General features: G+C 38.7%; 1 protein-coding gene across 1 annotated transcript in view; it reads left to right on the top strand.

Moving 5' to 3' along the window:
• Positions 1 to 25,004, top strand: part of FYB2 (FYN binding protein 2) — a 123,719-nt gene that overhangs the window by 46,061 nt on the left and 52,654 nt on the right. Inside the window, exon 5 of the mRNA XM_034653257.1 lies at positions 20,466 to 20,566. Within this exon, the coding sequence (XP_034509148.1) occupies positions 20,466 to 20,566 (101 nt within the window). The remainder of the gene's footprint in view (positions 1 to 20,465; positions 20,567 to 25,004) is intronic.

Below are 25,004 nucleotides of genomic sequence, written 5' to 3'. Positions count from 1 at the left end.
AACAGAGCAAACATGTTCTTACCAAGTACAAATGTTTGCTTCCTCCTGTGTGTGGCGTGATCTCCTCCCAGGTCTTTATCTGATGGCTCATTTTCATCATGCAGGATTCGTTCAGTCTGTCAATCAGTGAATGTTTATTGAGCCCCAGCTATGTGCTGGACGAGGTTCTAGATGCTGATAATGCAACAGAAAACAAAACAAAGTCTCTGCCCTGGTGAATATACATTTAAGTTGGGAAGAAGGACAGAGAAGCAAATAATAAAATGTAAGGCAATGATAAATGCTTCCATGTCCACTTCCCCACCCTCACCTGTGTCTCCTGTCCCAAGGTACCATCTGTTCCATGAGAGGCCTGCTTAATTCTTCTGTTAGCACTTACTAATGCTTCAAATAATAATTATTCTGGCTTATTTTCTTCGTTATTCTACACCATGAGAGTCTTAGGTTCAAGGACCTTGACTATTATTTGCTTTTATATTCTAGAACAGTGCTTGGCATGGAGGAGGAGCTCAGTGAAAATGTTCATGATGAGACATTGTCTGTCTTTCTGTCTGTAGGAGTTTTCAGTATCACTGTGAACATCAGAGGAGGATCCAGACAATCGGGAGGCTATAATGTGCCAGGCGTTGTATTTGTCATGAGGGACCCAGCAGTGAGTGGTCTACAAGATCGCAGAGCAAAAGAGAAAAAATTAAAGTAATAAAAAGTAATTAAATGATTTAAAGAGGAGGACAACTACTAGGAATAGTATAAAGCAAAAGGTTATATAGATAGAGATGGTGGGGAAGAGGGCTATTTGGAAAAGGAAGCAGAAGGACTTCTTGAAGTCAACCTGTAAGGGGAGACCTGATGGTTGAGAAAGAGCTGGCCATCCAGAGGCACTACAGGTGGCAGGAAGAGCCTTTGCAAGGTCCTCGTGGTAGGAGACAACGTGACATCCTTGCAAGACAGGGAGGAGGCCAGTGCAGTCAGAGTGTCATGGGGGAGGAAGAGAATCGTTGGACAGGAGTTTGGAGAGGTAGCTGGAAGTGAGATAATAAAGGGGAAGCACTTGATGGTTTTGTCGATGTTGCTAATTTCATTAAGAATCATAGGAAAGGGGAGCCTGGGTGGCTCAGTCATTTAAGCATCCAACTCTTGATTTCAGCTCAGGACTTGATCTCAGGGTCATGAGATGGAGTCCTGCATTGGGCTCCATGCTGGGTGTGGAGCCTGCTAATTAAAAAAAAGAAAAGAGAATCCTAGGAAGCCTCAGAAGAGTCTTAAACAGGATTGTGACAAGGTTCAAATCCTCTTTTTAAAAGATCATGTTGACCACTTTATAGAGAATAGATTATAGAAGGAGCAAAGAGAATGACACTTAATTTGTATTTTAAAGAAGAGGTCGGAGTTTGTGAAGAGGCCTTTGGTGGTAAGGATCTGACAAGCAGAAGAGCCACATGTAGGGAGACACAGCGGCAGGAAGCATCCTGGTGTGTTCCGGAACCGTAATCTGCCATGTTTAGAGTGGATAGCAGCAGGGTGTGTGGGGGGCGGTGTAGCGCGGACTAGTTCATTAAGTGTTGGCTGAATAATAGTACGGACTTAGAAGGTACTTTGTATACTAACTGTATACGACTATGTGATTATATACAGTCTGTTTCTGCTGTTTCCCAGATTCTTGGGTGTTCCTCGCCTTCCCGTCTAAATTATAAATTCTTTGAAAGCAAGGAGACGATCTACCACCTCTTACCAGCTGCGTAATTGAAGTTTGCTTAAATGGAATGCTTTTGCAACACTTGAAAATTAAAAGATCCAGGGGATACGTTGTAAAGGGTTAAGAGCATAGACTGTGGGTCAGATGACCTCAGATTCCTATTTCAAGCTCTACACACAAGCTGTGTGATCTTAGAAAAGTAATTTAATATCTCTGGGCCTCCCATTTCCTCACATGGGAGATGGTGAAATCAATATGTCCTACCTCCTAGGGTTGCTGTGAGGATTGAGATGAGTATCTGGAATTCTGCAGAGTGCCTGGCAGCGTTGTCAACATCTGATAAATGGCGGCTCTTTGTCGTTCGTTGGTAGGAGCGGGGTTTGTCTGTAACGAGGTCTGGTGCTCTAGGCGGGTGGGAGGCAGCAGGCAGGGCTCCTGCTTAAAGCCTGCTTTAGCTCCGAGGATGACCTGCTCTCCTTTTCTGTGAAACAGATGGGGTTGGATATTATGGCCACCTCAAAGACACACCCTAAAATTTGAAATGCAGAGATTTTACAAGTTGAACTTACTGATGAAAATGAGGGTTAAAGGTTATTTTGTTTTAGGCTACAGAAGTTGCCAGTGGTTAAGCAAGAATCTGCTTTAGCAGTCAGAGTGCTTTCAGAAAATCATGCGTCAGGGGCGCCTGGGTGGCTCAGTTGGTTGGGCGGCCAACTCTTGATTCAGCTCAGGGTCGTGAGATCGAGCCCCTCCTTGGGCGCTGTGCTCAGCGGGGAGTCAGCTTCCGGATTCTCTCTCTCTTCCTCTCCATCTGCCCCTCCCCCTGCTTGTGTGTGCTCGCTCACTGTCTCTCTAAAATAAATAATTTTTTTAAATATTTTATTTATTTATTCAACAGAGATAGAGATAGCCAGCAACAGAGGGAACACAAGCAGGGGGAGTGGGAGAGGAAGAAGCAGGCTCATAGTGTAAGAGCCTGATGCGGGGCTCGATCCCGTAACGCCGGGATCACGCCCTGAGCCGAAGGCAGACGCTTAACCGCTGTGCCACCCAGGCGCCCCTAAAATAAATAAATTTTTTTTAAAAAGGGAAAGAAATAGTATTTAATTTGCACACCCTGTGACCAGTCAAGTTAACACATAAAATTAATCATCACGGTCAACATAGTTTTGTGGCCCTTTATAGGAAGAACAGGGTTGTATAATCAGAGATTAAAAACAAAGAAATACCTAGTGCCCAGAGTGATGTTGGAGGTATTGTGTTTGTTGGTTGTTGTGGTGGTTGTTGAAATCAAAGAATTAGTAAGGTCAGGAAACATACTAGTAAGGTTGAGCTCCCACACACGCACACACACACACACACGCACATGCATATATATGTATCTATGTATACACACATATGTTTGTATACACATTTCAACCACAGACACCATATACAGAGATACACATGCACAAACGTGTGTGTGCTCTGTTGGAATGAAGGAAGCGGTCGAGATGGTGGCAGGAGTGTGGAGTAGCAGAAGAGGAAAGGTAGAAGACAGAGTTCCAGTAGCTTGTGAAAGGAGAGTGTCCTAGAACATGTATCGTGTATTTTTGTGACCCTGCACAAATGCATTCTGAGATCCGTTGTAGCATCTGGACATAGTCTTTTTTAAAAGTCTCATCACCAATCGCTTCACTCAGGAGCAGCTCTTCAGGCGAAGCCCTGTGGGAAGAGTAGTCTTAGCAAAAGTTATTTATTGGAGATGGAACTTGCCCAGTTTGGGACATTGGGTAATTGAGAAATCAGATGGTTTTGTACTTGCTCGTCACCAGGCGCCTGTGGAATGTCACACAGAGCCACTCCTGGCTAAGCTACTCCTGCTCTTATCTCCAAACTGAGTGGCCCACTGTAATGAGAAGTAAAAGAAGGTAGGTTTCCAACTTCACTCCACCTCCCTAATAAAATAAATACAGAAGTACAGCTAACAGGTTTTGCTGTTCAAGTCTCAGTTTTTGCACCTAACGTAAGCTCTTCTTTAGATTTTCCAGAGCCTTCTGGCCATGAAAATTTTCAACTTACCCTGCTGTCATGTGGCACAGGAGAAGACGAGAGAGAATACGTACTTGTCAGGCATTGACCGCATGTTAACTGAGTTATTCCTACACTAAACGGCCAGGTGAGCCGATGCAGAAATTAAGGCTCTGGGATCTTAAATGACTACCCGAGACCCACAGAGCCAGCAAGAGGTGGATGTGACGAATCTAAGTACAGCCCCTAACACATGGCAAACCCTCAACAATTGTAGCCAATACTGTGATGGACTGTTTCACTGTTCGACAAGTGAACAGGTGTTAGAATGAGCTGTGCGAGCCACTTCTCTAGAAAGTACAGCTTCACACAGAGGTTGACTAAATTATTTTTAAAAGACGGCTGTGGTCTAGGGGTTGACATAGCAAGTGGAACAACCATTAGAGGAGGTGACGAGTCCACGATTCAGAGACGCCACTGTTCAAAAACTGATTTTGAAGATAGAATTCCAAGAATTCAGCACAATTAGAAAATTTATTTTGTGAATCATCTGTGACACTAACCCTGCATTTACAGAGCTGTTGTTTCTTCTTGAACGTACACGATGTTGACGATATCATTAAGAAACAATGTAATACTTAAGTTATTAGATGTTTTCTATGAGAAAGTCAGAAAAGAGAGAAAGTTGCTGCTATGTCAGTAATAAAGAACTTTCCAAAATGCAAACTTCGAAAAAAACTTTTTCACTTGGGTATAATTGGCATATAATATTATATCATTTTCAGGTGTACATCATAATGATTCATTATTTGTGTATACATTGTAAAATGGTCACAATAAGTTTGTTAATGTCTGTCACCATACATAGTCACAATTTTTTTCTTGTGATGAGATCTTCTAAGCTCTCTTATCTTAGCAACTCTCAGGCAATACAGTATCATTTACTGTAGTCAGCATGATGTACATTATATCCCCATGATTTATTTTATAACTGGAAGTAGGTACCTTTGACCATCACCCTTCACTCATTTCTCCAAACTCCACCCCACACCTTTGTCTACCATCATTCTGTTGTTCTCTGTGTCTGAGTTCGGAGCTTGCTTCCTTTCCTTTTTTTCTTTCTTTCTTTCTTTCTCTCTTTCTCTCTCTCTCTTTCTCTCTCTCTCTCTTTCTCTTTCTTTCTCTCTTTCTCTCTCTCTTTCTCTCTCTTTCTTCCCTTCCTTCCCTTCCTTCCACATATAAGTGAGATCATATGGTATTTGCCTTTCTCTGTCTGCATATTTCACTTAGCATAATGCTCTCAAGGTCCATCCATGTTGTCACAAATGGCAGGAGTTCTTTTTTTATGGCTGGGTGTGTGTGTGTTCATTGTATATATGTACCACATTTCCTTATCCACCCATCAGTGGACATTTAGATGGCTTCCCTATCTTTGCTATTGTAAATAATGGTACAATGAGCACGAGGGTCCTCGTATATCTTTTTGAGTTAGTGTTTTTGTGACCTTCAGATAGAAACTCAGAAGTGGAATTGCTGGATCATACGGTTGTTCTATTTTTAGTTTATCGTGGAACCTCTGTTTTGTTTTCTGTAACGACTCACCAATTTACATTTTCATGTAACAGCTCACAAGGGTTCCCATATCACAGTAACATTTTTTATTTCTTGTCTTTTTGGTAATAGTCCTTCTAACAGTTATGAGGTGATATCTCATAGTGGTTGATTTGCATTTCCCTGATCAGTGATGTTAAGCATCTTTTTAAGTACCTACGGGCAATCTCTATGTCTTCTCTGGGGAAAAAAAAAAAAAAGCCTATTCAGATATCCTGCCCATTTCTTAATGGGATTGTTTGGGGGGGGGTTGCTGTTAAGTTGTAGAAGTTCTTTGTATACTTTGGATATTGACCCCTTATCATATATCTGATTTGTAAATATTCTCTCCCATTCAGTAGATTGCTTTTTTATTTTGTTCATGGTTTTCTTCACTGTGCAAAATTTATCTTTCCAGAGAATCAGCTCTTATATTCATTGATCTTTTCTGTTGTCTTTTCATTTCATTTTTTTCCTCTTTGATCTTTGTAATTTCCTTCCTTCTGCTAACTTTGAGCTTCATTTGTTCTTCTTTTTCTAGTTCCTTGAGAGGTGATGTTAGGTTGTTCACCTGAGATTTTTCTCATTTCTTGAGCTAGGCATTTATCTCTATGAACTTTCCTTTTAGAACTGCTTTTGCTGCATCCCGTAAGTTCGTGTTGTGTTTCCATTTTCATTTCTCTCAAGGTATTTTTTGATTTCTCTCTTCGTCTTTGACCAGTAGCATGTTGTTTAATCTCTATAAAAATATATTTGTTAATTTTCCAATTTTCTTTTTGTGATTTCTAGTTTTATACCATTGTGGTCAGAAAAGATCCTTGATATGATTTCAATATTCTTTAATTTGTTAAGACTTGTTTTCTGACTTAACATATGATCTATCCTGGAGAATGTTCTATTCACACTTGAGAAAAATATATATTCTGCTGCTTTTGAGTGGAATGTTCTTATATATCAATTAAGTCCATCTGGTGTAATGTGTCATTGAAGGCCAATATTTCCTTATTGATTTTCTGTTGGAATAATCTATCTGTTGGTAGAAGTGGGGTATTAAAGTCCCTTACTATTATTGTATTACTGTCTGTTTCTCCCTTTAGGTCTATTAATATTTGCTTTATATATGTAGGTGCTCCTATGTTGTGTACATAAATATTTACAAATGTTATATCCTCTTATTGGATTGGCCCCTTTACCATTACATAGTGCTTTCTTTGTCTCATTATAATCTTTGTTTTATAGTCTATTTTGTTTGATGTAAATATAGCTATCCAGCTTTCTTTTGGTTTTCATTTGCATGGAATATCTTTTTCCAGCACTTCATTTTCGGTCAGTGTGTCCTTAATTCTGAAGATTAGTCTCTTGTAGGTAGCGTATAGGTGAGTGTGGTTTTCTCATTCATTCAGCCATTCCATGTCTTTTGATTAGAGAATTTTCCCCATTTACATTTAAGAAATTATTGATTAGTATTTGTTGCCATTTTGTTCATTGTTTTCTCAGTGTTCCATAGTTTCCCCTTTTCCTTATCCTCCTCTTTCTCTCTCCCTTTGTGGTTTGAGGACTTTCTTTAGTTGTATGCTTAGATTTCTTGCTCATCTTCCGTGTATATACTGTAGGTTTTTGCTTTGTGGTTACCATGAGACTTACATATAACAATTTAGATTGATAACAGTCTATCTTAAGTTGGTAAATTAAGTTCGAACACATTCTAAAGCTCTACATTTTTACTCTATCCCCATGTTTTATGTTTTTGATGTCACATCTTACATCTTTTTTATGTTGTGTATCTTTTAACCATTGCAATTATTACTTATTAATAATTATATTAATTATACTAATAATTATAAAAATATTTATTATTTTTAACATTCATATTGGCTTTTTAAGTGATTAATCCACTGCCTTATTATATATTTACTTTACCATATACTTACCTTTGCCTATACTTTTGTATATTTTCTTGTTACTAATTAGTGCCCTTTCTTTTCACATAAAGAGGTTCCCTTAACATGTTTGGTAAGGTTGCTTAGGTGATGAGGAACCCTTCTACCGTTGGCTGCTTTGGAAAATTCCATCTCCCCTTCAGTTCCTAACATTTACTTTGCCGGGTAGAATATTCTTGGTTAAAGTTTTTTTTCTTCTAGCACTTTGAATAAATCATGCCATTCTCTTCTGGCCTACAAAGTTTCTACTGAAGAAATCTGATAGTTTTATGTGTGTTCGCTTGTATGTAACAAGTTTTTTGTTTTTCCTTCCTGCTTGCAGCATTCTCTTTATCTTTAATTTTCAACGTATTAATTATAATGTGTCTTGGTGTAGTCTCCTTGGGTGTATTTCGTTTGGAACCCTCTGGTCTTCCTAGATCAATACGTGGGGTTTTTTTTTTTCCCCTCCAAGTTAGAGAAATTTTCAGTAATTGTTTCTTTCTGACCCTTTCTCTCTTTTCTCCTGGGAACCCTATAGTGTGAACATTAGTCAGCTTGATGTTGTCCTAGGAGTCCTTTAAGCTTTCATCACTTTTTTTCCATCCTTTTTTCTTTTTACTGCTCTGGGTGAGTTCCAGGGTCTTGTCTTTGAGGTCACTGATCCTTTGCCCTGCTTCATCTACTCTGCTGTTGAACCCTTTTACTATACTTTATGACAATTACTTTGAACTCTTCTTCTTCTGGGTTTTTTTTTTTTTTTTTTGGTCTACAAGACTGGTTTTATTTTGGTTGATTTCTACATTGGGCTATAATTGACATATAACATGAATTTCAGGTATACAGCCTAATGATTCACTATGTGTACATGCTGTGAAATGATCACAAGAAGTGTACTTAACATCCATCACCACACACAGTTACAAATGTTTTTCTTGTGATAAGAAATTTGAAGATCTACTCTCTTAGCAAATTTCTTTTTTTTTTCAAGTCTAACTAGACTGTTACATTTATTTTTTTAATATTTTTTTATTATGTTAGTCACCATACAGTATATTCTTAGTTTTTGATGTAGTGTTCCATGTTTTATTATTTGCATATAACACCCAGTGCACCATGCAATACGTGCCCTCCTTACTACCCATCACCAGCCTATCCCAGTCCCCCACCCCCTCCCTTCTGAAGCCCTCAGTTTGTTTCCCAGAGTCCACAGTCTCTCATGGTTCATTCCCCCTTCTGTTTACCCCCCCTTCATTCTTCCCTTCCTTCTCCTACTGATCTTCCTGTTATTTCATACGTTCCATAAATGAGTAAAACCATATGATAATTGTCTTTCTCTGCTTGAACTCTATTAGGTAGATTGTTTATCAATATTCCATTAAGGTTTTTTTCAATGGTTTTATCTTGGGAGGTTTTTTTTGTTTGGAACATATTCCTCTGTTTCTTCATTTGGCTTGACTCTCTGTGTTGGTTTCTATATAGCAGATGAAGCAGCCACCTCTTCCATTCTTGAAGGAGTGGACTCGTGTGGGAGATAAAACTTATCATTCAACCCTGCCCTGGATCTTGGTATTCTCAAACTTTTGTGATCGTCCAAGCAACCTATTTTTAATAGCTCCCAGTAGTGAGGCTATGCCAAGACCTGTCAGTGTCCTAAAAGAGAGGACCTCAGTCAGCACTCAGATTCAGGCTGATTAGGAGCCAGACCCTCTGGCAGCAGCTTTTAGATTATGCAAATATCCACAGTCTTGTGTGACTACAAACATAAGCCCCACTGGCTACCAGAACTGGGCAATCTGGAGACGTCCTCTAGGTGACAGTCAGAACAATCAGGGCTCCACGTGAATGTATAAGCTCCTTTCTGGGAGATGCCTGTGACTAGTAGTGAGGCAGAGGGGAGAGTACAAAGATGGTGGCCACTGGCACACCTGAAGCCTGGCCCTTAGGCCAAAACTCCAGGATAAGCAAATGCATCTCCTTAATAGAATGACTGGAGTTGTGTTTCAATTTGATGTTTATACAATGCCCTAGGGGTGACAGCCTGCCAAGAACTCTCCAGTTGTTACAGTCCTGTGGGACACCGGAACATAGGCCTCCCTGGCCACCAGAATCAGGTGACCAAGGGGGCATTTTCTGGATAGCAGCCACAAAAACCATGGCAGTAGACTAAAAACCAGGGCATCAGATGTGTGTAAGAGCTCCCCTCTGAGAGATACTTGCACGCCTGGAGCACAGCTGAGGGAGAGCATGAAGATGGTACCCACACTCCAAGGTCTCTGGAAGGGATAACAGTCACCTGTTAGATGTGTGTCAAAACTTCTTTTTTTAAATATTATAATTTCTGTCTTCTAACATGATAATATTACTAGCACACTTTGTTGGAATGCCTGTGTGCAGAGAGCAAATATTTCATTCAATATCCACAATACACCTTTAAATTAGATTTTATTATTACTATTTTATAGAGTAGGAAACTGAGATTAAGGTATTTATTCAGTACTTTATAATTAGACAGTAGAAGAGGTAGGATTCAAGTTTATATCTGTCTGACCTCAAGTCCCAAGTTTGTCTATAATTCTGTGCTGCCTCCCAATAATGTCTATGCTCCTGGAGACAGACTATAGACTGATAGTTTAATAAATGTGGAAACAAAAAAATTGACACATAGATTTATTTAAATCATAGTTATTTCTTCCCTGCAATCCAAGTTCTTTATATTGACCCAGACTGTATTAAATCAAGGCACATTTCAAATCTGGTGTTAATGGACCAAGAAAAGGATAAAAGATATTCTCAGATAGCAAAAAAGGAGGTTTAAATACATCTACAACATCTTTTTTCATTTTTAACATTAATCCTGGGACTGCCCCTCTGTAAAGACAATTGACCTGAAAGATGCTTTTTTTTTTATATTCAGTTGAAATTCTTTTTGATCATCTAAAGTCAGATACTTACTCATTTCTGACAAAAATAGTCCAAGAAATTGATTAGACATCTTCTTTCAATTTTTCCACAAATTGTTTCTTATTAACAAAGTTAATTTACCACAGACCTGATGAGATTGTTAGGTCATTGGAGCATGGATACACAGCATAGTCTATAATTTAAGAAAGTTTCTCTCGATTACTTTATGATAGGATAGGGAAACAAAATAGAGGAGAAATTACTGATGCATTAGAGTTCATAATTTTTCCTTTTCAGCAAAATGAACTCTTCATACATCTTTAGAGAATATGATTTTTAAAAAATCTGAAAATACTCAAGCTGGTCAAATGAGGGAAAACAATCGGGTGGAATGTGCTTGTGATAATAAATGGGGAAGAGGGGGGACTAGAAAAGAGAGAACTCTAACCTCTTCATTGTCTGTAACAGCAAGTATACTAATATACCTATAAATGGAAAAAGTCAGGAAGAATACCAAAATACTAAGACCTCATTTGTGTTAAGGTGGGAAGATCATGGCTTATTCTTTTTCTTCCCTCTCTTATGCTCCACGTTTAGTGATGTAGTGATTTTCCATTTGCTACAGATACAGACGAAGTCCCCTTCATTTCACTCCTCAATCTCATTCTCTTTCTCCCTCCCAGAGGCAAAGTTTAATATGGATACTGGGGTATATTTATTTTATATTTATTTTATTTATATTTATTTATATTTATTTTATATATTTATATAAAAATAACCAGGCTTCCTTAGGTTATTTATTTAGAAATAAAATTTCTAAACAATAGTACACAACTTCAGTTTTACTAGATATTGAAAAACTATATTCCAAAATGGTTGTGCCAGCTTAATTTTCAAGCCAGTATAAAGTTCCAGTTTCTCAGTATTTTTGCCAAATGAGATATTATTTTCAAACTTTGGGATTCTTGCTTAAACTGGTGGGTGTGAACTAATTCTCATTGTCTTCTTTCCATTTCCCTGTTTACTACATGGTTGTGAATTTCTTTTTTATTTTTTTGCGTGTGAATTTATTTTTATAAGCTATTCAAAATTCCCCTTCTGTGATGTCTATAATATCCATTTGTCCAGTTTTCTATGAGTTTGTCTTTCTTTCCTATTGCAGAAGTTTCCAGTGGAGTTGAGATATTAATTCTCTGTTACAGTTTACCATTAAGTGTGATATTTGTTGGAGATTATGGAATTTTTTTTGCATCTATTAAAATAATCTGGTTTTCTGTTACTGCTTCAGTGTGATAAATTGCAATGGTAGATTTTCTGATGCCATCGTTGACATCTTGGAATAAATTTTAGTTCTTGAATTCATTTTAATACTGATTTATTCTTTTTTTTTTAGTATTTAGTGAGTTTGGGCTAAAATCTTTAGAAATTGGGCTATATTTTTAAATTTTTGGTCATGTTATAGTTTTCATATCAAAATCATACTTCCCTTTTAAAATTAGTAGGGTAGCTTTACTCTTTTTCTGTTCTCTGAAACTATTCATTCAGACTCGCCCATAAAACTATTTGGTGGAGGAGAAAGAAAGGGATGGGTTGAGTGTGAAGGTAAGTGGGAGGGAGAGTGGATGTGTGTACAATTGATTTCAGGCTCCTTAATGTTTTATTGGCCTATCAGCCTTTGTATGTAGCTCTTCAATCTCTGGGGTAATTTTATATTTATAAGTTTGCAAGTTTTCTCTGAATTTTCAAATTTATTAGCAGAAAGCTTATCATAACATTTTCTTAGATTTCTGAAAACCTCTCATGAAACATGAGAGACTATGGACTCTGAGAAACAAACTGAGGGCTTCAGAGGGGAGGGGGTGGGGGAATGGGATAGGCTGGTGATGGGTAGTAAGGAGGGCACGTATTGCATGGTGCACTGGGTGTTATACGCAACTAATGAATCATCGAACTTTACATCAAAAACCAGGGATGTACTGTATGGTACTAACATAATATAATAAAAAAATTATTATTAAAAGATTTCTGAAAACCTAAATCTGTCTCTAGTTTTGTTGTCTTTCTTATCCAAAATTTGTGCGCATGTGTGTATGTACACACATGGATGTACCACCTCTCATTTTCTTGATCAGTCGTGCTAAAGTGTGGTCTAATATTAATAAACCTACCTAAGACTTCCCTTGGTTAGTATTTTATTTGCATCTCTTTTTCTGTTAATTTTTAAAGAGCTTTGGTTTGCTTGGTGCTTTTTGGAGGCATTAGCTAGATTTTTACAACATGCAGACACTATTTTATTAAAATAATCGATCTGCGTTTATTGTTATTCTTGATCTATTTGGACGTTTTGTCATATTTTATGTTTCAAATATATTATGAAATTTTTTATGTGTATATATTTTTTCTCATTCCATTGTCTCGTTCTACCAGTTGAGAAGTTGAACACTCGGTTTCTGTTCTTCTTAGTGGTTACAGTTAAATTTTGACATCCAATTAACTAAGTCTGATACTAATCAGAATCTCTCTCTTGCTCCTAAATTATACAAAGATGTAAGGATAACTTTCATAGCCCTCTCCCACTATCTTTCATATTTATTTAATATTTTTAATTCCATCTTACTCTTAAACCTCTACAAATTAGTCACTTTACAGTTGACATGTATTTAGATTTACCGATAGCTTTATTTGATCACCATTATTTCTTTTTTTAATTGAAATAGCATACAGTGTCTTATTATTTTCAGGTACACAACATACTGATTCGACAATTCTATGTTACTCCGTGCTCATCACAATAAGTGTAGTCACCATCTGTCACCACAGTGTTAATACGATATTATTGATTATGTTCCCTATGCTGTACTTTTCATCTCCATGACTTATTTATTTATACCTGGAAGTTTGTACCTCTTAATCCCCTTCACCTATTTCCCCACTCCCCCAGCAACCACCCCTCCCGTAACCACCAGTTTGTTCTCCATATTTATGACTCTGTTTCCACATACAAGGGAAATCACATGGTATTTGTCTTTGTCTTTTTCTTTGACTTATTCCACTTAGCATTATACCCTCTGGGTCCATCCACAATGCCACAAATGGCAAGATTGTATTCCTTTTTATGGATAAGTAATGTTCCATTGTGTATATATACCACTTGTTCTTTATCCAGTCATCTATCGATGACACTTGGGCTGCTTCCATAACTTGGTTATTGTAAACAATGCTGCAATAAACAGGGATATGTATAGCTTTTCAAATTAGTGTTTTAATTTTCCTTAAGTAAATACCTAGTAGTGGAATTACTGGATTGTCTGGTAATTCTGTTTTTAATTTTTTGAGGGACCTCTGTACTGTTTTCCACACTGGTTATACCAATTTACATTTCCATCAACAGTACATGAGAGTTCCTTTTTCTCTACATCCTTGCAAACACTTGTTATTTCTTGTCTTTTTGGTTCTAGCCTTTCTGACAGGGATAAAGTAATATCTCATCATGGTTTTAATCTGCATTTCCCTGATGAGTGATGTGGAGCATCTTTTCATGTGTCTGTTGGCCATCTTTATGACTTCTCTGGAAAAACGTCTATTCAGGTCCTCTGCCCTCTATTTTTTAAAGATTTTATTTATTTGAGAGAGAGAGAGAGAAAGGCACAAGTGAGAGAACACAAGCAGGGGCACTGGTAGAGGAAGAAGCAGGCTTCCCTGCTGAGCACGGAACCTGATGCAGGGCTCAATCCCAGGACCCTGAGATCATGACCTGAGCTAAAGGCAGACGCTTAACCAACTGCGCAACCCTGGTGCCCCCCTCTACCCATTTTTAAATTGGATTATTTGGTTTTTTTTCAGTTTTGAGGTGTGTAAGATTTTTATATATTTTGGATTGTTTAAAAATATCTTTTCCCAGGGGCTCCTGGGTGGCTCAGTCGTTAAGCGTCTGCCTTCAGCTCAGGGCGTGATCCAGGCATTCTGGGATCAAGCCCCACATCAGGCTCCTCTGGTATGAGCCTGCTTCTTCCTCTCCCACTCCCCCTGCTTGTGTTCCCTCTCTCGCTGGCTGTCTCTATCTCTGTCAAATAAATAAGTAAAATCTTTAAAAAAATACATCTTTTCCCAGCCTTTTTGTTTTGTTGATGCTTTCCTTTGTTGTGCAAAAGCATTTAATTTTAATGCAGTACCAAGAGTTTATTTTTGCTTTTGTTTCCCTTACCTGAGGAGACATCCACAAATATATTGCTAAGGCCAGTGTCAAAGGGATTACTGCCCACGTTTTCTTCTAGGAGTTTTATGGTTTCAGGTCTCATATTTAGGTCTTTAATCCATTTGAGTTTATTTTTACGTATGCTGTAAGAAAGTTGTCCAGTTTCATTCTTTTGTATGCAGCTGTACAGTTTTCCCAGTACCATTTATTGAATAGATTATCTTTTCCCCATTGTATGTTCTTGCCTCCTTTGTCATAGACTAATTGATCATATAAGTGTGGGTTTATTTCTGGACTTACTGTCCTGTTCTATTGACCTATGTGTCTAATTTTGTGCCAGCACCAGAATTTTCTGATTATTATAGCTTTATGGTATATCTTAAAATTGGGGGTTATGATACCTCTAGCAATCTTCTTTCTCAAGATTGCTTTGGATATTCGAGGTCTTTTGTGATTCCATACAAATTTTATAATTTGTATATCTACATACTATAAATATTTTATATGCATATGATAATTTACATACAATTATTCTAGTTCTGTGAAAAAGGCTATTGGTATTTTGATAGAGATTGCATTGAATCTAGATTGCTTTTGGTAGTATGGACATTTTAAAAATATGAATTCTGCCTGTCTATGAGCATGGTATACCTTTCTATTTGTCTCATGTTCTCTCTTTCTCATCAGTGTTGTTTTTTGTTTCTTTTTTTGTTTTTAAAGATTTTATTTATTTATTTGACAGAGATAGAGACAGCCAGCGAGAGAGGGAACACAAGCAGGGGGAGTGGGAGAGGAAGAAGCAGGCTCATAGCGGAGGAGCCTGGTGTGGGGTTTGATCCCATAACGCCGGGATCACGCCCTGAGCTGAAGGCAGACGCTTAACCGCTGTGCCACTCAGGTGCCCCTCTCATCAGTGTTTTATAGTTTTTAGAGTACGGGTCTTTCATGGCCTTAGTTGAGCTTATTCCTAGGTATTTTATTCTTTTTGGTGCAATTGTAAATGGAATTAATTTCCCTTTCTGCTACTTTACTACTAGTGTATAGAAATGCAGCATAGGGGTGCCTGGGTGGCACAGCGGTTAAGCGTCTGCCTTCAGCTCAGGGCGTGATCCTGGCGTTCCGGGATCGAGCCCCACATCAGGCTCCTCTGCTATGAGCCTGCTTCTTCCTCTCCCACTACCCCTGCTTGTGTTCCCTCTCTCGCTGGCTGTCTCTATCTCTGTCCAATAAATTAAAAAAATCTTTAAAAAAAAATGCAGCATATATTTGTTTACTTATTTTGTATCTTGCAACTTCACTGAACCATTTATCAGTTTGAATAGTCTTTTGGTGGAGTCTTTAGGAGCTTCTCTATATAGTATCCCGTCATCTGCAAATAGTGACAATTTTACTTCTTCCTTAACAATTTGGATTGCCTTTTATTTCTTTTTCTTGTCTGATTGCTGTGGTTAGGATTTCCAGTATTGTATTGAATAAAAGTGGTTAGAGTAGACTTCCTTGTCTTCTTCCTGATCTTAGAGGAAAAGTTTCAGCTTTTCACCTTTGAGTATAATGTTAGCTGTTTTTCTTATGTGGCCTTTATATGTTCAGGTGTATTATCCCTAAACCCGCTTTGTCAAGATTTTTTTTTGTCATAAATAGATATATTTTTTCCTTCTTTTTTAGATGCATTTTTTCCAATGCCCTTTTTTGCTTCTGTAGAAATGATAATGTTTTTATTGTTCCTCTTATTAAGGTGATATATCACATTGATTTCAAATATTGAACCACTCTTGCATCCTGAAATAAATCCTACTTGATCTTGATTTTTTTTTTTATGTATTGTTGGATTTGGTTTGTTAGTATTTTGTTGAGGATTTTGGTATCTATGTTTATCAGAGATATGAGCTTGTAGTTTCCCCTTTTTTGTAGTGTCTTTGTTTGGTTGTGATATCAGGGTCATGCTGACCTCATAGAATGAACTTCACATTCTAAAAGTGATAAATTTTTACTCTCCTCTCTCTGTTTTTCGTATATGATATATTTTACATCTTTTTATTTTGTGTATTCCTTGACTGTTGTTTGTATATATAATTGGTTTTACTACTTTTGTGTTTGGCTTTATCCAAATTGGCTTTATCAGTGATTAATCTACTACCTTCATTATATGTTTGCTTTTACCTGTGAAATTTTTTCTATTAATGATTTTCTTCTATTCATCGCCTTTTCTTTCCACTCAAAGTGTTCCCTTTAACATTTCTTGTAAGTCTGATTCAGTGGTGATTAACTCCTTTAACTTTGAGAATTTTTTTACTGCCTCTATTCTGAATGATAACCTTAATGGGTAGGTTATTTTTGGTTGCAGGATTTTTTTTCCCCCATAGGATTTTGATATATCATTTATTTACTTTTGCCACTTTAATTATTACCTGTCTTGGTGTGGACCTCCTTGGGTTAATTTTGCTAGAATTTCTCTTTGCCTTCTGGATCTGGATTTCTGTATCTTTCCCCAGATTCAGGGAGTTTGCAGCTATTATTTCTTCAAGGAAGTTTCTTTGCTTACCATTTTCTCTTTCCTTCTCCTTCTGGGCCCCCTATAATGTGAATGTTATTGCACTAGATTATGTCACTGAGTTTCCTTAATCTATTCTCATTTTTAAATTTTTTTTCCCATTCGTCTTGGGTGCTTTCTCTCACCCCATCTTCCAGATTGCTGATCTGTTCTTCCAAGTCCTCTAATCTGTTGTTGCCCTCTCATTTATTTTTTTAAGGGGGAGAAGGGCAGAGGGAATCCTAAGTAGGCTCTGTGCCCAGTGTGAAGCCCAATGTGGGGCTCAATTTCACAACCCTGAGGTCATGACCTGAGCTGAAATCAAGAGTCAGATGTTTAACTGACTGAAATCACCCAGGTGCCCCCTCCTTTCATGTATTTCTTATTTCAGTTATTGGATTCTTTGTCTGTGACTGGTTCTTTTTTATATATACCTTATCTCTTTATTGAAGTTCTCAGAGATCATCCACTCTTTTCTCACATCCAGTGAATATCTTTATGACCATGACTTTGAATTCTTTATCAGGTATATTGTTTATCTCAGTTTCATTTAGCTCTTGTGCTGTGATTTTTGACTTATTCTTTTTATGTGGGACGTATTCCTCTGTCCCTTCATTTTGTCTAACTCCGTATATTTGTTTCTGTATATTAGGGAGGGCAAATACATCTTTTGGTCTTAAAAGTNTTGTGCTGTGATTTTTGACTTATTCTTTTTATGTGGGACGTATTCCTCTGTCCCTTCATTTTGTCTAACTCCATATATTTGTTTCTGTATATTAGGGAGGGCAAATACATCTTTTGGTCTTAAAAGTAGTAGCTTTGTGTAGAAGAGGTCCTGTCATGTCCTGTAACACAATCCCTCCAGGTCACAAGAACCAGGCACTCCAGGGATGTCTCCGTTATGGGCTGTCTGTGCCTTACTGTTGTGTCTGAGCTGTGATTGCCTTCAGACCAGCTGGCTGCAATGACCCACTTTCCCTATTGTGAGCACACCCTCGGGGTTTGGTCCCTGAGCTGTTGAGAGGCCTGAGACCATAGGGGGCTCCTATGTGGGCAGGGTGAGCAGTCAGACTGGATGTCTGCAATTAGTCTCTCTGCCACAGTTGCAGGCTCACCCCAAAGCAAGGCCCACTTTCTGCACAACCAGTTGGAATCGTGGGCATGCTGGTGTGTAGTACTATCTCCCCTTTTCCCCAGGGCAGGAGTCACTTTGGAATGATACTGATTTCTGCTGGGGCCACATGCAGGGTATGGCCAGGTAGGACCTGTTTTGAAGGGACACCTGCTAAGGTGGGTGGGTTGGATGGGGTGTGTCTGCAGGTGAACACAGGGCTGGGGCATATAGTGCTAGCAAGTTAGATGGAGAGTTTTAGTGCTGGGTCCCACAAATGTCTAGAGTGGGGGAGGGGAGGAGAAATGGTACCTGCCAGTGCTTTTGTTCCTAGAGAAATCCCCTGAAGATTCCTGCCCCACCAGCACCCATTCTGAGAGTAGCAAATAAAATTTGATGTCTACCCAGGCACCTTTCCAACCACTGCCTCTGTGCTGTGTCTAAGCCAAGTTATTTATTATGCTGGTTCTTTAAGTGCAGGGACTCAGTTTCTTTGCACCCTCCAGCTCTTCCAGAGTTAACCCTGCTGATATTAAAGCTCCAGAAGTTAAGCCCCACTGGTTTTCAAATCCAGATGTTATGAAGACTCATCTTCCCAATGCAGGTCCCTGGTTCCTAGGGTGGGGTCTGATCCTCCTGCTTCTTCCTGCTTGTGGTGTCCCTCCCATTTGTGGTTAGTCTTGCTGAGGATTTGCTTCCCAACTATGCCTCTACACCCTTACCATTTTCCATGTGGTCTCTGTACAATCAGTAGTGGAAGGTCTGCCTTGCCAGCCTTGAAGTCAATGTCGGAGTTCATTCAATAGATGTAGTTGTTATCTCACTGTGTCTGTGGGACCAGGTGAGTTCGGGATTTCCTGCTCTGCCATCTTTTCTATATAATCCCCCACCATTCTTTCTTATGTCCTACTTCATTACAAGTTCAAATGCTTTGAAGGATTTGATGTATTTCAGCAAGGATCTATGAGCAATAAATATGTGTACTGGTATTCAGAAAAGGTCCTTGTTCTCCCCCAATTTTAATGATAATTTAGATAAAAGATAATTTGATACTGATCTCTTTCCTCAGCACTGAAGATATTATCCACAATCTCCACCACCTGTTGCTGCTAATGAGAAGTCCCTTGCCGGTCTGCTCTTCCTTAGTAATCTATCTTTTCTCTCACAGAGCTTTTACATATTTTCCTTTGACTTATGCTTACTTATTACAAAGTATGAAAGCGTGGATTTATCATATTTCTTATTGTTGAAGCTGCTTCAGTAGAAGCATTTATGTCCCCTTTCAATTTTAAAAATCTTAGTATTATCATGTGAACACTGATTCCTTTTCATCATCCCTTTTCTTTTTCCTTTTTAGAATCCCTAGTCTATATATGTTGAACCTTCTCATTCCATCCTCCCCATTGTTAACTTCTCTTTTAATATTTTGCATCTCTTCATCTCTCCATGCTACATTCTGGGTGACTTCCTTAGATCTAACTAACTCGCCGATTCTTTCTTCTGCTGTGTCTAATCTACTTTTTAATCTCTACATTAAATTTTCTATTACAAGAACTAATGATTTCTGTACTCCTTTCTCCTGTCCCTAAATCTACTTTTTTCCACACTCTTTATTTATTTTCTTTTTTACCTAATGGCTTTTATTCCTTACTTTATTTCTTTGAACATTTAAAAAGAAAAACACTTAAAGTCCCTTTCATGCCATTCTGTTACTTAATTCCGTCATTCTATCTTCTGACTATGTGTGGTAACTCATCTCTGTGTGTTTTTGTTTGTTTGTTTGTTTTTACTATAAGCTTGTTTTAAGTGGAAATTGTTTCTTTTGGCATCTTTACAGAATGATTTCAGATTCGCTTTACAAGAGAGGGTTAGATTGCAAGCACCATTTTGTCTCTGTGCCTCTGAAATACACAGTATATATTTAGAACCCCACCTGCACTTGGTTTTCAAGTTTCTGATTTCTCATGGGTGATTCTTTTAGCTCCAGCAATCATAGCTGGATACCAATCTTCCCTGCTGGTCCCTGGGAAAGTGCACACATATTTTTTGCCATTTGTTTTACAGGTGAAATGACATTTTGTGATTCTGAACTTTATGCTGATAGCTTGGTTCTAGCTTCCCATTCAGATGAGGCCTGTGGCTCAGACTTAACTTTTGACTCAAAGTAAATCCTCAGCCACCCAGTCATTAAGATTTTTCTTTATCTGTCTCAGTTTTCCTTTGCATGTTATTCTCGCTTACATCTTTAGTTGTGCTTTCCTCTCTGTATCTGACACCTGGAGACTTGACTTTATTGATTTCTAGATAAGTTACATGTTCTTCCTGTAATTCTTTGTGGTGGTATATGTTCCAGAATTTCTATGTTTGGGGTGGGGCGGTGTGCCTTCCAGATCTGTTTCAATCGCCGTACCTGTCAGACATACTACTTCTCTAACGAAGACAAAATACACAAAGTTTTAAAATATGTTTCGAGCAGTGTTTCAAGTAACCTTTTTCTCCATGCTTTTCAGTGCTGAATTTGAAGAACCACATAATTATGAGGCAACAATTTCATATCTGAAACACTCTAGCAACTCCATTAACCTGTGCACCGCAAAAGAAATTGCTGATGGTAAGTCTGCTAAGCCAATTAATATTGTAACCCTGTGTGGAATGAAAATATGGCAAAAATGGTATTTTCCCTCTAGCTAACTATAAGTTTAAAAATTCACAGCCATGCTGCTCTACCATCTCATTTCTTTCTTTTCTTTTCTTTTTTTTTCTTTTCCTGCTTGTCTCTTAAAACTATAAATAGATCCAGTCGGGCATCAATACTATCTCACAGCTCCTAATGCTGCCTTCTCTCTACCTCTTCTATTCTCTCCTTCACCAATCTACTTAGATGCCTTGCTTTCTGTAGATATGTGGGAGGGAAAATCAAGATAGGGTGATTCATTTTTCTTCCTTCTCTTCCTATAGAAACTTCATCTCTCTTCTTGTGGTGTCTTTCTTAAACTCCCCTGGTAACTCCGTGTGTGGAGAGGGAGATAACAGACTATGAGAATTGGGTCCCTGTGTTTAGTCTGAATAGGAGCAGAGAATTCATTTAATGGATCTGACCACTGGTTCAGAGCTAAGTCTTCCCGCCTCTGGTATTGCCGACAAAGCTCAGACCTTTCTATGGAGAAAGAGACCCTGTCAGGTAAGAAAATGAAGAAGGAGGGGCTCATAACATTTCTACAAGTTTCTGTGTCTTTGTTCTGCCTGTAGGATCAGCTGATTCTCTGCAAAAGGCATAAACATTTGTGCTGGAATAAACATCAGTATTTTCTGAACCTGTACTGTGGGCCACACTTCTGTAGTAGGTTCTCTGTGTGCATCCCTGCTGATACAGCAGTTTTATTAGTCCACTTTTTGAGACAGGAAACTGAGGGCCAGAGTGGTCACACAAGGAATATACGATAGAGCTATAATGTGAAACAAACTTAGACTGCCTCTAAGATACATGGCGTTTTCACAATTTTATGCCGTTTCCATTCAAGGATGTTTTGCTTCCCCGGAGGGAGGGTTAGAGAGAGATCCTCTGATTCAGCTTCTTTATTGTACGGAGAAAAAGCCCAGTAGTCTGGGAGAAGTCATTTGCCTGGGAATGCAGACATAAGACGTTTGTAAGGTAGGAGTCAGGATCCATTGAAATTTCCCTCCCCTCCCCCAGGAAAGAAGGGTTGAAGAACTACTGGAAAAGCTCCCTCTCTCTTACTCTTACACCGGGCAAAGTCTAGATTCTCCCATATGGCTTCTAAAATACTAGTCATGAGACAAGCAACTCCTGTCCCCTCTCACCCCCATAGGCAATATTGTTCCATTCTTGGCGTGTCTGGGCATCTGCATCACAATATGGCTTCTCAAATTCTAACACTTAAAATATGAATCATGTGGGGATCTTGTTTAACATATCCTGGTTCAGCAGCTGTGGAGTTGGGCCTGAGAGTCTTCATTTCTAACAAGTTCCCTGGTGGTGCTGATGCTGCTGGTTTATAAACCGTGCTTTGAATAGAAAAGCCATAGGCCCCATTTGGACTAAATTCCAACTGCATGCCTTTCTACAAAGGGCTCATAGGGCTATTTAGATGCTCTCGTTGGAGCCTGTACCTTCACTTTCTGGATACATGAGACCCCCAGAATGCCCCCTTCCAAGTGACTGCCTGAGGTCCTGCTTGGGTCTCTTCCCTAAGTCCCAGGACAGACTGGGCTACATGGAGAGCAGTTCATGGAGGGGGGTGTGTGTGTGGATGGGATATGGACATTTGCAAGGCCCCTTGTCATGTAGGGTGAAGCTGAGGATTGAAAATGGGAAGCTGGACCAGAGGCCTGCATTTGTTCTTCCCAGGCCCCAAATGTTCAAGGTGGCCTGCGAGGGGACATCACCTGAGGTACCCAAAGAAGGAGCCACTACCTCAAGCCTCCCTTCAGTTTTTCACTGAAGGATTCTTCATGTACTTCATAAAGAGGCAAGTGTTTATGGCTGAAAGAGAGAGGGCTCAGGAAATAAGCCACTGATGCAACTGAGAGTATCAGAGCATGGGGTAACATAAAAGGAGGAAGGTGGGAGACAGGTGAGGATGGCGAAGGGTGTCCCTTGCCAGAGAACATCCTGGTGGGGGATAGGAATAGAAACCTGCCAGGGCTAAAGAAACTGAAGAACTACAGCCTGGGATCAAAAGGATCCTGTTACATGTCCCCACCCCTTTCCTTGTTCCTCTTTAAAGGACCAAGATGCAGTTACCCTATAGAAAACAACAAACAAACAAAAAGGGAGGAAGCTATTTTACTCCCACTTGAATTTATTCATTTGACTCTTTCCCCATTTATCTTCCATTATCTTCATACTGCTTTAATGGATGAATGACATCTGCAACCTCAGTGTCTTCATCTGTAAAATGGGTATAATATCGCCTTTGTGGCATTGTTGTGAGAGTTTGGTAAAACAATACATTTAAAATCAAGTGGAATTCTGCTTCTGGAAAGGTGAAGCATATATACTCTTCCCTATTCCTCCTGCTAAGTACAACTGAAACTGTTGGATATCATATGTAAAACAAACACAAGAAAACTGGAAGACTCTGAAAAGGTAGCAATAAGAAGGTATACCAGCTAGAGGCCTACTAACCCAAGGAAGAATAGGTGGTGAATTTCTTGGATTTTCTTCTTGCCTCATGTGTCCAGACTTGGAGCTGAAGAAGCCAGCAATCCAGAAATACCAGTAGGTACAAACAGAAACATCTCTAGCAAAAGCCTGTTCTCTCTAGCCAAAGGACCAGAAAAGGGGCAGTCTAGAAAAACAGCCTCTAGACAGTAACTGTTCTACTCCAGCCAAACATCACAGAAAAAAAGTATGACTCCACCCCACCAGCCAATGCTGAGTGGGGATCCCAGACACCCACCTTCATCAGGCTGCAATTATGCACCCCAGCCCCTCTGCTGGGGTGGTGCAGAGAAAGTTAAGTCAGAAGTTAGGACTTTCATCCTTCAGGAGTAACAAAACTCCACCTACAAGGAAGACCTCATAGGGAGTTTGTATTCCAGTCTCCCAACCAGCAGAAGGTGCCCCTTCTTCTCCTTGTTGGGCTGTTAGAGAAGACCCAGTGGAGAATCAGGACTTTCGCAACTACCCAGCAGTAAGGAGGCCAAAGGGGGAGAAAAACAAGCACTCCTACCACTCTTAGCCAGCGTGTTATCAGCAGAAGCTGAGTGGGGAACTGGAGTGCCCACTCTTGCCCAGGAGTAGTGAGGAGCCCAAGACCCCTCACTTGGGGTCTTGGAAAGCCAAGAAGTGGAGAACCTAGATATGTACTTTCAGCTGACAGGAAAAAATCATCCCATTTCTGTCACCAGGAAAAGCCAACTAAACAGAAACTTTAAATAATATTCACAGTCTCATAATACTTAAAATGTCCAGGTTTCAACAGAAGATTACCCATCATACCAAGAACCAAGAAAGTCTATACTTGAATGAAAAGAGATGATCAGTAAATGCCAACATTGAGACAACTGAAGTATTAGCATGTTCTGAAAGACTTTGAAGCAGCTGTTAATACTTTTTATATTTAATAATTAAATTAAAATTAAATATTTAATATTAATATTTAATGAGAAATTATGAACATGTTTGAAACATAAAAAATAGAGTTTTACTCTATTTTTAGAAGAAATAGAATGTCTCTGCAAAGAAATGGAAGATGTAAAGAAAAAGAAATAGAAACTTTGAAGAATACAATAAGAAAAATAAAAAGTTCACTGGATGGGGTCAACAGCAGAATAGGGAGACTAGAAGAATCCATAAACTTGAAAGAAATGATATAAATTACCCAATTTAAACAATAAGAAAACAGGAGGAAAAAATGAACAGAGCTTCAAGGACCTGTGGGACTATAATGAAAGTCTTAAATTGCAGTACTGGAAAGAAAGGGGAAAGAGAATGCTACCGGAAAAGTACTTGAAGAAATTGAAAACTTTCCCAATTTGGTAAAAGACATTAAACAACAGATTGAAGAAGCCAAAAAAATCCCAAACAGGATAAACCCAATCCACGCGAAAACATAATCAAACTTCTAAAAATAAAAAGTAAAAATCTTGAAATCAGCAAAAGAAATGATACATTACCTATAGGTGAAAAACAATTTGAATGACTAAATTTCTCATCAGAAACCATGAAAGCCAGAAGAAAGTGGCACAACATTGTTCAAGTACAAGAAGAAAAGAACTATCAATCCAGAATCCTATTACTGGTGAAAATATCCTTCAAAATTGAAGGAGAAATCAAGATATTCTGAGATGAAGGAAAACTAAGAAAATCTGTTCCAGCAGACCTATCCTAAAAGAATGGCTAAAGGAAGCTTTCTAGATAGAAAAGAAATGATAAAAGGAAGAACCTTGGACCATCACTTCAAGAGAAAGAAAAATGGAAAGCATATAAATGTGAGTAAATGTGGCATATTTTCTTTGAGTTTTTTAAATTGTGTTTGATGGTTGAAGCAAAGCGCTTAACATAGTTCTAAGTGTATAAAAGA

The sequence above is a fragment of the Ailuropoda melanoleuca genome, chromosome 2 (assembly GCF_002007445.2).
Source record: "Ailuropoda melanoleuca isolate Jingjing chromosome 2, ASM200744v2, whole genome shotgun sequence".
NCBI classification, from domain to species: Eukaryota; Metazoa; Chordata; class Mammalia; order Carnivora; family Ursidae; genus Ailuropoda; species Ailuropoda melanoleuca.
The sequence above is the reverse complement of the archived record's forward strand: the minus strand, read 5'-3'. Positions and strand labels throughout refer to the sequence as shown.